Consider the following 15,021-nt stretch of genomic DNA (forward strand, 5'->3'; position numbering starts at 1 on the left):
GCTAATACAGTGGTTCCCAATCCTGGTCCTGGGGACCCACAGCTCTGCACATTTTGTATGTCTCCTTTATCTGACACACCCAGTTCAGTTCAGAGCTCTTTCCTAACGAGATGATGATCTGAATCAGGTGTGTTAAATGAGGGAGACATGCAAACTGTGCAGAGCTGTGGGTCCCCAGGACCAGGATTGGGAACCACTGGGCTAATATATGTAGCAGGGCATTCAGTTACTTTTGAAAGGACAAAAATAAGGTGTCAGTGTATTTCATTAGACTTTAACTTTGCCAGCTATAAAGAAAATCTAGCATTTCCTCACGTTTTATCACTGATTTTTAGTGACAGTCGATATGCATGGGCCACTGGCGATGACAGTTCTGTCATCTGTCAAACTGTTAAAATTCTGGGTAAGAAAGAAAGAATTTCTCATCATTGTCCATCATTACAAAAACATAGATTACTCAGCTGGGAAAACATGGTCAAATATTCAAATCTATGTCTTCTCTATAAACGTATTCATGGTTTAACATCCCCTCCTCTCCACCAGTTTGTCAACATCCGAACAGCTGATCACAGCGACAGAGCTGCCAACACTCACGCATTCACCGCGAGACTCACACGATTGAGACTTTTCACACGCTCTCACGCACAACACACATCCATTTTCTCATATACAGAAAAATCGCGAAGCAAAGAGGACACGGAGACCGACAGACTAGACAGAGCAGGTTACTTATGATATAAAAACATCTCAGCTCTCAGATTCTGGCACTTTTATTACGAAATTCAAACAATAAATACAGTTTTGGGCGCTTGTAAATGTGACGTGACAGATCCCTAGCGGCACGTGAACCGATCATCTCTAGCTAGTAAATAAACACGAATGAACACTTTTTAAAGATACAGTACAACTTACCGAAATGTATATTCCTCACACATGATATCGATCAATCAGTGTTTTTCATCCGCGGAAAGGGGTCAATAAAACAGCTGGAGAACAATTATGTCACATAACAGTTACCTCAGGAAAGCCATTTAATGACCATAATATGGGCTAGCAGTTGGCTAGAAAGATAGAGCTATAGAGAGTATTTTGCTAAATATGTGTACTATATTACATATTTATTATATTTTTACTAAAGTTGTTATTATAATAAAAAAACGCATTATATTTAATTTGAGTTAGTCTATTTTTAAGTTAAATCACAAGAATTTCATTTAATTGAAATCGTGAAATTTGTGTCAAGCAATAATTAAAAAGCGTAGCTTACCAGAAATTGTACCATGTAAACATTGTAACATGTTGTCACTAAACCTAATCAAATTCAGTTTAGTTACTAAAATGTTTTGACAATCACAATACACTTATGACAATATAACAAGTGTATTTGGTCAAACTGCTTTTTTCTGTTCGAGCTGCTAGTGAGTGGAACCATCAGAAATCTAAACACATATAGTACATTTAAGATCCAGTTAAAGAAATGTTTCATTGATTATCAGAGCTGTCAACATTAACTTACTTCTAGACCTGCTCTCGCTGCCCACTGCTGGCTTCTTGCCTTGTGTGTGTGTGTGTGTGTGTGTGTGTGTGTGTGTGTGTGTGTGTGTGTGTGTCATGTTTTTGTCTGATGTTTGTTTGATTGATGGTTTGCTGTGTTTCGATTGTACATTTTAACATAACAGTATTTCTAACTAAATGTATTGTCATTTTTATATTGTTATGTAAAGATGTAATTCTCTTTTAGAGTGACTTTTACCCTCTGTCTAGGGACTGCAGATGAAGAAGAGCCTTCTGGCTAACTCTGGCATATTGACAGAAATGTGTATTAATATGCACTGTCCCTGTAATAATAAAAAATAAAAAGACACTACACAAGACAGTAAATCGTTCACACAGAGTCCTGGGATGCATGTTCATTTATAGATCAGTTGGTCTATACATGAATGCAGGAAAGTCTGTTTTAAGGGCTTTGGGTTTGGGCTTTTATATGGCCTCTGCTTTTTCCACGTGACACAATTTTTTTGGAGCAATAAACCTTCTTATCAGTTATAAGCCATGGTAACTGAGGCCCTTCTTGCCCTAGTTGGGGGATGGGTCCTGTGTGTGTTGAGTACGATATAATGCGCGCACGCTCTCACCATTTGGGCAGAGCAAAAAATAAGTTATCTTGTGTGTAATGTCCGAGCTGATATGACGTCACACCACCTGGTGTCGGCCTGTTCATTGGGTGTTAAGAAATGTTATACACTTATTATTTACACAGTGTGCAACATAATGTTGGGGATTTCAGCCCTCGTGAAGTTTGTGTTGGTGTGTAGGAGCTGATCGTTATTTGAGTGTTATTAAGTGGGAAATATAAAACATTTACTTATGTTGTTTCGTTCTCTTTGTACAGTATTACCACTGCCGAATTGTATTGTAACGTTTTGGAATTGTTGCATTGCTCATATGTTTGAAGAGTTGACTGAGAAACTCAAGCGTATCACAGAGATAATTGCACTCTGAGTAATGAAGAGTGTAGAGGAGGTTTACACCGTGTCCTAAATACACACGACGCGACTCCATGTTGATCAGAGTGTTTGTCCTAACCAGCCGCGACGGCGACATGCCACAATTCTATTTTAGAAACGGTTTCTATTTTTGTGACGTCGCGCTGGAACAACAAACACAAAGTGTGGCGATGATAATCTCAGGTACTGTTTATGTGCTTTATTTAATGTTAAAAGCATGTAATGTGACTTTGAATATCAATTAGTGCTCCAGCTTTGTAGCTGTAAAAGCAACAATGGATAATTCACCTCAGATCTTGAAATTAAACAAATGTCTTGCTTGTTTAAACACTTAATGAACTGTAATGAGTTAATTTTGGGTTCATTTGAATTTGGATTAGCCGAGGTGCAGCAACACTTACTACTAACACTGAAACACTAAATCCAATATGTTCTTTAATATTATGACACAATTTGTATTATGTCTAAAAAATATCAGAATATCTTGCTCACCTTTCAGAGTTTCCTCACTTGTAGAAGTTCTTACAGTGATACTTATAGATATTTTATAGCGACACACAGGCTCATGTCCATTATATTACCCTGCTGTCATTGTGAGGGTGGAGACTAGTGGAAAGACTTGCACACACACTTATTTTTTGCTTTCACTTTTGATTTGTAGTTCCATATCTTACCCAAAAGCAACCTGAAATTTCTTATCTATGATGCCATGACATTATTTCAGAAGGTTAAAAACATTTCCCTCCGGTTCTTAAACTTGCTAATCTGGTCACAAAACTATGGAGCCCCTAAATCATTATACCCTTATAATTATTTGATGTGTGTGTGTGTGTGTGTGTGTGTGTGTGTGTGTGTGTGTGTGTGTGTGTGTGTGTGTGTGTGTGTGTGTGTGTGTGTGTGTGTGTGTGTGTGTGTGTGCAGGGTATACTTTGTACAGTAGGTGGGTTTCAAACAACATGAGGATGAGTAATTAATGACATCTTTTTTTTTTTTTTTTGGTGAACAATAATGTTGTCAACAGCATTTTGATTGTTTTTCTCACTGATATCTCTTTGCAGGAATTAAAATCGTATGCATTGCAATTTGTCAAATGACGGCACTGTTCTCTTTCGTGTCTTCTTGCTCTTGAATGGAGAAATACTGTTTTACGGTGCGTAATTTGACACCTTTACTTTATTTTTAGGTTAGGTAATAGTCGATTCTGACCTAAATTACACCACAGTCGGACAGAAGACTTCTGGTGTGTTCTTGGTCAGCGTTATAAATAAATGTCCCTGGAGGTAGACTTTTGATTTACACTGTATTTCTTTAGCAGTAAAACACTCTATTTAAGTAAAAGTACAAATATGAAAACGTTCATTGAGGTTTAGAGACACTATATACAGAGCTTCATTCATTAGAATAGGAGCTTTTGTACAGTTAATCCTGTGCTGAGACAGATTCAGTAATTATAATTATAAAGAGGGTTTTCATGTTGATTTCTGTGTATAATTTAGTTAATTTTTAATATTTAATTATAATTTAATTTCCTCCTAACTATAGTTTAAAATATAATGAGTGCTATTTCCATTATGAGATAATGACAAGACTTTCAGTGAATATTGCAATTGCGTTGCATTTCTTCTTGTGTGTATTAGTTACTTGTGTATTCATTATATGTCCTGTTAATTGTCATGCATGACTAATGAAAACACTTTTGAAACTTACATTTACATTTACATTTATTCATTTAGCTGACGCTTTTATCCAAAGCGACTTACAATTGCTATATATGTCAGAGGTCGCACGCCTCTGGAGCAACTAGGGGTTAAGTGTCTTGCTCAGGGACACATTGGTGTCTCACAGTGGATTCGAACCCGGGTCTCTCACACCAAAGACATGTGTCTTATCCATGCTCCTGTAATCCCACCAACGGTTTTTCCCAGGATTTATTGTCAATGACGTGACAGCGGCCTCCACATTTTTCAACAAGCTCCTGCATTTTTGGACTCTTCTTCACAAATTCCTCGATGGTTTGACCTTCTAGTTTGTCACCATGAGTGAATAAAACCACTGAATGTTTCAAACTACACTATAAAATTCAACAGTGACTCTAACTAACACTTTTAAGTTAACTTTACTTAATATATTAACCTAATTGTAAAAATCTAGAAATCTGTGTTATTCACAAACCATGAATGTTTTACTCAGAAAACCTAAGTTAAGATTAATTGATAGGTTTGAGTGCCATTTTGTTAACTTCATTTCTATTATTCTAATTATCTTTCTATTTATGCAGCGATTCAATAAGAAATCAGAGTTATTTGATTTCAAAGGAATGGAGATAATAAATATTATATACAGTATACAGTGTGATTTATTCTTTATTCAACTGATACATTACAAAGTTGATTCAAACTAAAGAGTTGTGCTTACGTCGACCTCTTTTTGCATGCAATTTTGTCAAAAATAATATTAAAAATCCAGCTGAATCATTTGAGTCCCCTGTGCAGTTCAAATATCCACCAGAATATTTTAGTTGCATTTACATTTGTACTTTATTTACATGGTAATCAAGTGAATTATTACAACAAATATATGTTTTATTTGGTAACATTTCATGTAAAATTCAGTATATGAAAAATGTATAAACAAAATAACAACAAATTAAATTAACAAACATATTTGATCAATAATGCATAGCAACATAAATATATGAAATCTTACAGTTGAATTTTCAGCATGTCACAAAAATGTACAAATTTGGCAGAATCCCTCTATAGCTTTATCCTTAACTTTTGACGAAGCTAACATGACATTAGATTGAGTGATTTGAACATTTCATTGTCCTAAAGTGTACATTCCCCGCCAGTGTTTCCAACCACAAACCAATGTCATGGCCCCCAGAATATTTTATTTTATGAATATCTGAACATACAATATATTAAAATAAAGAACAAGGCCTGTGTTAAAAAATAAAATAAAATTGGTTCTAGCTCCATGTTTTTTTTTTTTTTATCAACACTTGAATGTTGATAAGTTTAATTAAAAAAAAAAGGTGATCAAAGGTGAACGATGATCAAAACACAGATGAATTGAGCCCATCAACACACTCAAAGCTTCACAGTCCTTTGTTTTGATCATCGCTCTGAATCCCATCTGGATGAAGTCTTTGAAAAGAATGTGATTTCCTCAGCTTTTTAATCAAAATGTTGCTTTTTTTAATAAAACTTACCCACATTCAAGTGTTGATAAAAAAAAAATAAAAAAAAAGAATGCATGAAGCTAAAATAAAGTTGCCTGGTCCTGTCAGACTCTCGTACATTTCATTTGTACTGAAGGAAAATGACAATTGAGCGGAAGTACGGAGCCAGGCTAAAAATAAAGGGTTTTTTCTTTTTAAAGCGTAGGGTCTGTTCCTTCTTTTGATATATTGCATGTTCAGATATTCATGCATTCATAAAAATAATAAAATGAAACAAACATCCTGTTTAATGTTTGATGATCACGTTAGTTTTTGCATGTGCGCTTCAATCTCTTGGTTCTGCTTCTCCTGTTCTGATCAGGAGATTCTGTACTCTTTCAGAAGATGTGTAATAGCGAGGCGTGCAAGATGGCGCCCTGATCACATGTACGTTTGTGAGCTCGGCAATCCCAAACTGTTTTATAGTAGTTATAACGAGACTTTTTTTTGAGAATTTCCGTTTATTAATGTTTTGAATTCTTGGAACAACAATAATGGGAGGATCTGAAAAGAGGAAAGGTGCGAAGAAGTCAGGGAAAACTGTCAGATACTCCTGCTAGATCTGCTAGCACAGGTGACGATAAACAAGCAGTCGAATGACATAACGGTACTCCTGCATCCGGGGTATTGAAAGACAGTTTGCATGATTATTGTGAACAAAATGATGATTCTGAGATTATGCTGGCGGAGGAGGTGATTCTGCCGCTTCCCGACACTCTGTGCAGTTCCCCGGCCGTTAAACTTCGAAGAATTATTTTAAAATGATTTTGCATTCGCTGAATTTAAAATATAATTGTCAATGTCACTGTATTTAAACCGTTAAACACGTAATAGTTTTAGAACTAATTTTCTTTATTTCTTTATTTATTAAAACTGACAATATTGAACTACTTTGATGTATAAGCACTAAACGTTTTTTGCATTTAAATGCAATGTGCAGTTTGTTGCCATTGCTGCCAATTTTAACACATTTGTGAATGTCAGTTGACAAGCATTAAAAATTATTCTACAGAATGTCAGTACACTGGAAAAAAGGCCACTCCAAAAATAAGAAAAAAAAAAAAAAAAAATTTATACAAGATTTTTTTGCTTGTAATACGCAAACAAATCTGCCAATGGAACAAGTAAAAATTCTCTTGGTAAGATTTCTTGTAATAAGAAATTATATTTAAGCCTGACAAGAAATGAGTGATCTTGAAATTAGCTGGGAAAACTCGTTTTTAGCTATATTTTACTAGTATTGTGATGTTTTGTGTCTCATAATAAGCTTGTCATGCTCAAAAATAGTATTTTCCCCTCAAAAGTAGAATTTTTTTTTTTCATCCTGTTTGTTTCAAGTGTATTTAACTAATTTTTAGTTCTATAATTGTTACACTGTTCTAGATTTAAGTCACCACCAACTTGAAATAAGATTGGAAACTGGCATTTTGAGACAAAATGTCTTGAAGTTAGCATTCCTGACTCGTATTAGGCCGTGCTCTTTTACCATAATAAGCCATAATTTACCATCCTGTCATCATCTTAAGTGTATTTACCTTATTGTAAGCTCAACAAAAGTAATACTGTTCTAGATTCAAGACATTTTACCTACTAGATTCAAGACATTAACTACTGTTTACTAGACAGAAAAAGTGAAAAATAGACTTGCATTTAAAGGGATACTCCGCTTTAAAATGAAAATTCTGTCATTATATACTCACCCTCATGTTGTTTCAGTCCTTTATGAATTTCTTTCTTCTGCTGAACAGAAAGGAAGATATTTAGAAGAATGTCAGTAACCAGACAGTTTCTGGTCTCATTGACTTCCATAGTATATTTTTTTCCTACTATGGAAGTCAATGAGACCAGAAACTGTAGAAGAACGAAATTCATAAAGGATTGAAACAACATGAGGGTGAGTATATGATGACAATTTTCATTTTAAAGTGGAGTATCCCTTTAACCATTTTTTTTTTTTTTTTAAACAGCAAAAAGTCCCAGAGGACTGCATAAAAGGGAAACAGTTTCATTTTTCTCAACATTTTACGTCACAGTATTTGCAGCGGAACTGCCAAATAAGGACATTCCGGCCCAACACTTCCAGCAATCCACCATTTTTATTTCTCGCTGCAATTTTGTAGTCCAAGCTAAAGGATGCAGAAGTTACGAGAGGGTAAGTTAAAATGTTCGGTTGTTGGATGTAGTAACCCACACGCTTCATTACACCGTCTAATGTAGATGAACTGCTGTGCTTGTGACAGGGTGCATGTTTATCTGAAAGAACGAGCAGAGAGAGAGAGACCCGGTCGCGGAGCCAGGCGAAAGTGTAAACAAGACTTCACCGTCTCCAAACTAGGCGCTGTCTTGCTCTCTCTCCCTCGCACATATTAATCAAAATAAATCGACACGGTGGTAAAAGGTCGGAAGACCAAAGTTTCATGTGTAAATACAGTAACACACCATTGCGATACATACATCCATATGAAGACGTTGTTCTGCAGGTTCGTCGTCTTCATTTTCATCTCGCTCCGGCTCCGACTCTGGCTCGAACATGTAAGGCTGGCTGGACAAGTCTTCCGTTGTTGACATTTTGTTAATAACGTGTGAATAAAACGTTTCTGTGCCGCTAGATAATCGTATCTCTGCTATCAAACTACAAAAATGGCCGAACGGGGTGGAGTTGAACCGAGTGTCACCGCTACAACCTGGAGAGGGGGCGGGGTATGAAGTGTCTCAATTGCATTTAAAGAGACCGCACCAAAACGAGTTGCTCTCAGACGCACATCAGAAAAGGGGTAGAAAAGGGGCCTGTGGAGTTATAATAATGAGGAATTCAGACCCAAGCATTGCAGTTCCGCTTTATATAGACTACAAATGTATGATTTATATGTAAAAAGGAATGATTTAAAAGCATGATATGTCTCCTTTAAGGTCAGGTCCAAACATCCGACCAATACACGTACAATACACGTACAAAATCTGTGCTTTGCACAGGCACACTCACAGCATATAGACACACTAGGCACACTAAAACTGCTCCACCTGTGACATTCATTCTTAATACAAATGCTTAATATTAAAAGATAGTTTGAGCCACTAATCCTACCCCTACCCCTAAACCTAACCATTTCTTAAAACTACGTAACATTAGGCTACAATTATAAAGAAAAACAACAGACATAACTTTACACGTTTAATCACAATAATTTATTTAGTGAGAAAATGTCAAAACCGGTACCAGAAGTCGTTCACATGACGATGTGTCGCAGTCCTCTCTGGCAGTATATAATAGTTTTGTATGAGGTAACGTTACAGAGCAGAATTTAAGTTATTAATCCATGAAAACGTTAATCCGGTTTCGGTTCGCGGTTCGCTCTGTGTAGGCTCGCACGCTTCTCCATTTCAAATGTAGTACACCAACTTAAACACGGCATGTCGCAATCTGTGACGAAGCATGCGAGAGCCAATGAGCGTTTGATATCACTGCCGTAAAACATGTCGTAACGCTTCGGGCGCAATTTTTGAATTTGAATTCACCACGAGCGCGTGATGCCGGTGTGGTGAATTATCCGGTTACTTTTTTTACAGATTTGTACGGCGGTAAAGTTGTTAATACGTAAATAAATTACGTTTTTGTGCTGTCAATATGTAAATGTTATACGTTTTAGTGCTGTAAATACGTCAGTATTATACATTTATAAAATGTAAATAAATGTACGTATGGTAGAACTACACTTTACGTAAAAATACACACGTATTCTCATGAGATCACGTTGAACATGAACAACTAGTTCCTCAATACACCATTAACCATTGTAACATCATCCTTAAGGATGCACCATACTAAATTAGTGACTGCATCTGCTGAACAGACAATTAGTTATTTAAACTCAATATTTATTGAAAAGTTAAAATAAACTTAAAACTAAGCAGAATCTGCACTGAAGTTTGCAAACAACACACACACAATATAACATCACAGGATAACGGCATGTTGGCTAATATTGTCGTGCACCCCAAATTAAAGGGTTAGTTCACCCAAAAATGAAAATTACTCTCCCTCATGTTGTTACAACCCCGTCAGACTTTCGTTCATCTTCGGAACACAAATTAAGATATTTTTGATGAAATCTGAGAGCTGTCTCACTCCTTCATAGGCTTCCAAGTGATTGAAACTTGCCGGCCCAGAATAGTTATTAAAGACATCGTTAAAATAGTCCAAGTGACTACAGTGGCTCAACCATATGTTTATCAAGCGACGAGAATACTTTTTGTGTGCAAAAAACAAACAAAACTAACGACTTTATTCCACTATTCATTTTCTTCTCCGTGGGCCTCGAGTGACTTCAAGTAGTGTAACTGCGCAGCGCTTCTGTGTTGTACGTCACCACATAAGCTCACTATTGGCCGACGCTGGTCATGTGTGTGATGCGTGTGACGTGCAACACAGAAGCGCTGCGCTGTTATACTACGTGAAGTCACTCAACTGCACTGGAAAAAATTACCACACTGTACTCTGCATTGTGAGTTGTTGTGAGTTGAGCAAGTTCACCTGCAGTTTTCAATAAAGCAGATTTGTTGTCTCAATTCAAGTCAAGTCTATTTCTTGAAACAAGACGATTCATCTTTTACAAATAACACAGCAGCTTAAAAACCTTATAACATGTCAAAAAAGCTTGTTTCATCTGAGATATGACTCAAAACAAGATATTTTCAAGACAGTTTCACTTAACAAGATATTCAAGATACACTGTCTAAAAACAAGCTCCTTTATCTCACTTAAATCTTGGTCTTTAGGTGATTTTGTCTTATATTAAGTGTGATGAGATATTTTGACTAGAAATTAGAAAAATATATTTGGCAAGATTTTGAGTTTTTGCAGTGTAAGGCTATGTTCACACTTAGCGTCTTTTCAGGGCCGGCCCTGACCAATTTGCTGCCCTAGGCAAGATTTTACCTGGCGCCCCATGCATCACAGCCCATTTCACCCCGTCATTGTGTTCATGATTTAGCATATATATATATATATATATATATATATATATATATATATATATATATAGGCCTATATACACACATTACAGCCTAAACACAAATACCAAGAGCATTACATAGCATTCAAGTCAAGTCCCCATTATCTTTTATAGCACGATTTACAATAAAGATTTAATGTGAACTTTGCTATTTTGAATAAACCTGTAAATAAATATCATTACTATGCCATAAAATGTACAGGCCAAAAGTTTGGAAACATTACTATTTCTAATGTTTTTGAAAGAAATTTCTTCTGCTCATCAAGCCTGCATTTATTTGATCAAAAATACAGAAAAAAAAATTATATTGTGATATATTATTACAATTTAAAATAATTGGTTTTCAATTTATTATACTTTAAATTATCATTTATTTCTGTGATGCAAAGCTGAATTTTCAGGATCATTACTCCAGTCTTCAGTGTCACATGTGACATCCGGTCTATCACATGATCGTTTAGAAATCATTCTAATATGATGATTCATTATCAAAGTTGGAAACAGTTCTGCTGCTTAATATTTTTTCATAACCTGTGATACTTTTTTAGGATACTTTGATAAATAAATAGAATATTTTTTTATTTTTTTTATGTTTTAAAAATAGAAATCTTTTGTAACAACAATATACACTACTGGTCAGTAATTTGGGGTCAGTTTTTTTTTTTTTTTTTGGGTTGAAATAAATCAATACTTTTATTCAGCAAGGATGTGTTAAATTGATAAAAAGTGATCGTAAATATGATTTATATAATTAGAAAATATTTTTATTTTATTTTAAATAAATGCAGTTCTTTTTAACATTTTATTCATCAAATATATTAGGCAGCAGAACTGTTTCCAACACTCATAATAAATCAGAATATTAAAATGATTTCTAAAGGATCATGTGATAGACTGGATGTCACATGTGACACTGAAGACTGGAGTATTGATGCTGAAAATTCAGCTTTGCATCACAGAAATAAATGATAATTTAAAGTATAATAAATTGAAAACCAATTATTTTAAATTGTAATAATATATCACAATATTTATTATTTTTTCTGTATTTTTGATCAAATAAATGCAGGCTTGATGAGCAGAAGAAACTTTTTTCAAAAACATTAAAAATAGTAATGTTTCCAAACTTTTGGCCTGTACTGTATCCCCACAACTGCACAACTGTAGAGTAAAACATTAATAAAAAAAAGTGATAATAAAAAATGCGTCTTAAAACTGACATGATTGTTACAAAACCACACAGTCTGGGGACTCTGGAGAACTCAGAACAACTGCTAACATTAAGTTTAAGGTAAAAATAACTGCCATGAAATTATAGTATCTTACTCCTATGCCATAAATTGTTCATTCACTACATCACTTTACCTCTGTCTTTATCCCCGTTTATCCTCTTCTCTTCTTTTTGGCACTGTATCTATCGCAGACTATGCTCATTTATAATGTGTCATGTAAATTCGGCCTTCCGTCACAATCAGGAAACTTTCACCGCGTCTAGAACTGGCGCGAGCTACAGGCCCGTTTCTACGAGCTGTGTGTTAACAAAAGCAGTGCTGTCTGTCTACATTGGATGCGGAGTCGCGCACGCTACACAACAAATTACCAACAACTGATCGCGCGCGCGCTCTGTTTCTGACGCACTTCAAGCACTCGATGGGCGGGGGACGATTGGTGAGTTTTTTTTTTTTGTAGTATTTCGAATTAATGGTTTTAAAATAGTATTATATATAAAAAAAAAAATTTTTTTTATTTTTTTTTTTATTCACTCGTTCACTCATTCTGGCGCCCCTATGGATGAGTGGCGCCCCTAGCATTTGCCTATACCGCCTATGCCGCGGGCCGGCCCTGCGTCTTTTTTCAAACTGCCAGCGTCTGTTCTACATTATAACCCTATGGAGTAAACCGTTTTTTCAAAAAAGTCCTGAGCGCTTTTTTAGACGCCACCGCCGGCGTCTTTTTCTGCAGCTCAGAGCGTCTTTTTAAGTTGAAAAAAGTTAAACTTTTCTGAAAAGAACGCCCTACGTCAAGCGCCTTTTTGACAGCTGACCAATGACAAGCGAGTAGCGAGACCTGTCGTTTCCATAACAACAAGAACAACTGTCTGTCGTGCACCCACAAACGTCTTTGTGAACCGACATTCTCCTCCCCGGTAACTTCAAAAGCCAACGCAAGAGCCAACTTTCTCTTTCTCTACATTTTTTGCATCACACAGCACTAGGCTACTGTTGCAGCTGTTGTTATAGCAACAAAAGACGCGCTCGGCTGCTATTTGTATAACCGAACGCTGGCAGCGTTTTTTTTGCAAAAAAAACGCCGTTGTCAACTTTTTCTTGTCAAAAAAGACGCTAAGTGTGAACATAGCCTAACCAAACAGTTAACTGGTCCCATTGACTTCCATAGTTTTTATTTTTTTTTCCTACTATGGAAGTCAATGGTTCCAGTTAACTGTTTGGTTACTGACATTCTTCAAAATATCTTCCTTTGTGTTCAGCAGAAGAGAGAAATTCATACAGGTTTGAAACAACTTGAGGGTGAGTATATGATGACAGAATTTTCATTTTAAAATGAACTATCCCTTTAAGGTGTTGTAACTGTTTATGTATAGTGTTTCTTGGGTTTTTCTTGTGCATCAACAGAAAGCTTTTTATGTATTTATTTTAGAGATTGTTTTGTCAGTAAATGTAGAGGGTTTTAAATTGAATTTGTGTTGATTGTAACTAGGTTATTAAGATATTTTTTTATTCAAATTTGAAATAAATTGCAACTTTATTATACATGTTTTTAATTACAAATGTATTTAATTATATAATAGTGTACATGTATATTACATTAAAGTATATGTTAGTTCACATTAATTGCTTGTCAGTATTTTTGGAAGTACACTTTTACCATATTTCAAAGTTCATATAAAAATGTTTTAAAGTCCCACTTAAGTTGTTCCAAAAAATCACTCTTAATTTCAACTAATTGCATTTAATTTGAGCTTAATCTGTGATACATTTGAAATCAGTTACATATAATATGCAATACGTTTGTCGAAAACATTACACTTAATTCACATTTAAGTGTATTGTTAACTGACATTAAAGTATATTTTAGTTCACATTAATTGCAATAAAAAGTACACTTTAACTATATTTTAAATACACTATATGCAAGTATGAATGTACTTATTACATTTGTATTAAAGTCCCATTTAAGTTGTTTTAAAAAAAGCATTCAAAAGTTCAACTAATTGCATTTAATATGAACTTAATTTGTGATACATTTGAAATTAAATACAAATAAAATGCACTGAAGCGGTGAAAACATTACATTTAATTCACACTTAAGTGTATTGTTAACTGACATTAAAAGTACATTTTAGTTCACATTAATTGCTTGTCAGTGCATTGAGCAGTGCACTTTAAATCAATTTTAAAGACACTAGAAGCAATTATGAAAGTAAATATAAAGTTGTATTACAGTCCCACTTAAGTTGTCCCAAAAAATCACTCTTAATGACAACTTATTGCATTTTATTTCAACTTAATATGTGATATATTTGAAATCAATTATACTTAATGTGCATTCAGTGCACCAAAAACATTGCATTTAAGTCACACTTAAGTGTATACATTTAAAGTATATTATTTGTATAATAAGTAAACTTTATAAAAGTATACTAAAGTGCACTTTTTTTTCACAAGGGCAAGGTCAGTGAGAGACTGATTCTGCTTCATCATAGATGAGTAATGTCACTCAAGTCTTCTTCATTGTGATTTGTTCTGGTGATTGGTTCTGAGCTAATCATATGACTGTTAGTTCCACTGTGTTAAGCTCGTTTTGGTTAAATATATATGACCTTTTCTACTAAGCTTATCAAAACGTCTCTTTCTCTAGCATTTAATTAAAAGACCTGAGAGTAGAGTACTGAACTCAATGGAGCGGTTTAAGATTTCCTAACTACAGATTAGACGAGGTTTTGTAAAATACAATAAGAATCCTAAATCAAGTTAAGTTCATTTGCTTCTGTACTATGAATTTGTGAAGAATCCTAAATGAACTTGTCAGATCTTAACTTAAGACTTAAGATAGAAAGTTTCTGTAATATGCCCCCTGGACTAGAGTTACAGTTAGAGTTAGTGATTCATAGTTTGGCAAGGCTGACCTCTGTTGATAGTTAGAAAAACTATTCTACTTTATTCTACTTTTACATAGTTTTGCATTCATATTTGCATTCAGACATAACCTTTTATCAGAATGTTTATATTACAAGCTGCGTTCCACATGGTTTAAATAT

General features: G+C 34.8%; 1 protein-coding gene across 8 annotated transcripts in view; it reads right to left on the minus strand.

The window, feature by feature from the left end:
* The window catches only part of LOC309492464 (GTPase IMAP family member 7-like), a 46,996-nt gene that overhangs the window by 10,452 nt on the left and 21,523 nt on the right, over nucleotides 1–15,021 (minus strand). The window contains exons 1-2 of one of the 8 annotated variants that reach the window (XM_082161461.1): nucleotides 3,000–3,481; nucleotides 913–986 (exon numbers count right to left, since the gene is read on the minus strand). The exons of 2 other annotated variants lie outside the window; for them this stretch is intronic. Coding sequence is in view for 2 of the 6 variants with exons in the window: in XM_082161458.1 (XP_082017584.1) it covers nucleotides 1,517–1,613 (97 nt within the window). In the remaining 4 variants the exon portion in view is untranslated. Of the gene's footprint in view, nucleotides 1–912; nucleotides 987–1,516; nucleotides 2,531–2,999; nucleotides 3,483–15,021 lie in introns of those variants that run through there. 5 more of the 8 variants (XM_082161463.1, XM_082161460.1, XM_082161458.1 and 2 more) reach the window with 5 other exon arrangements.

This window comes from Leuciscus leuciscus, assembly GCF_965113295.1.
Source record: "Leuciscus leuciscus genome assembly, chromosome: 2".
NCBI lineage: Eukaryota > Metazoa > Chordata > Actinopteri > Cypriniformes > Leuciscidae > Leuciscus > Leuciscus leuciscus.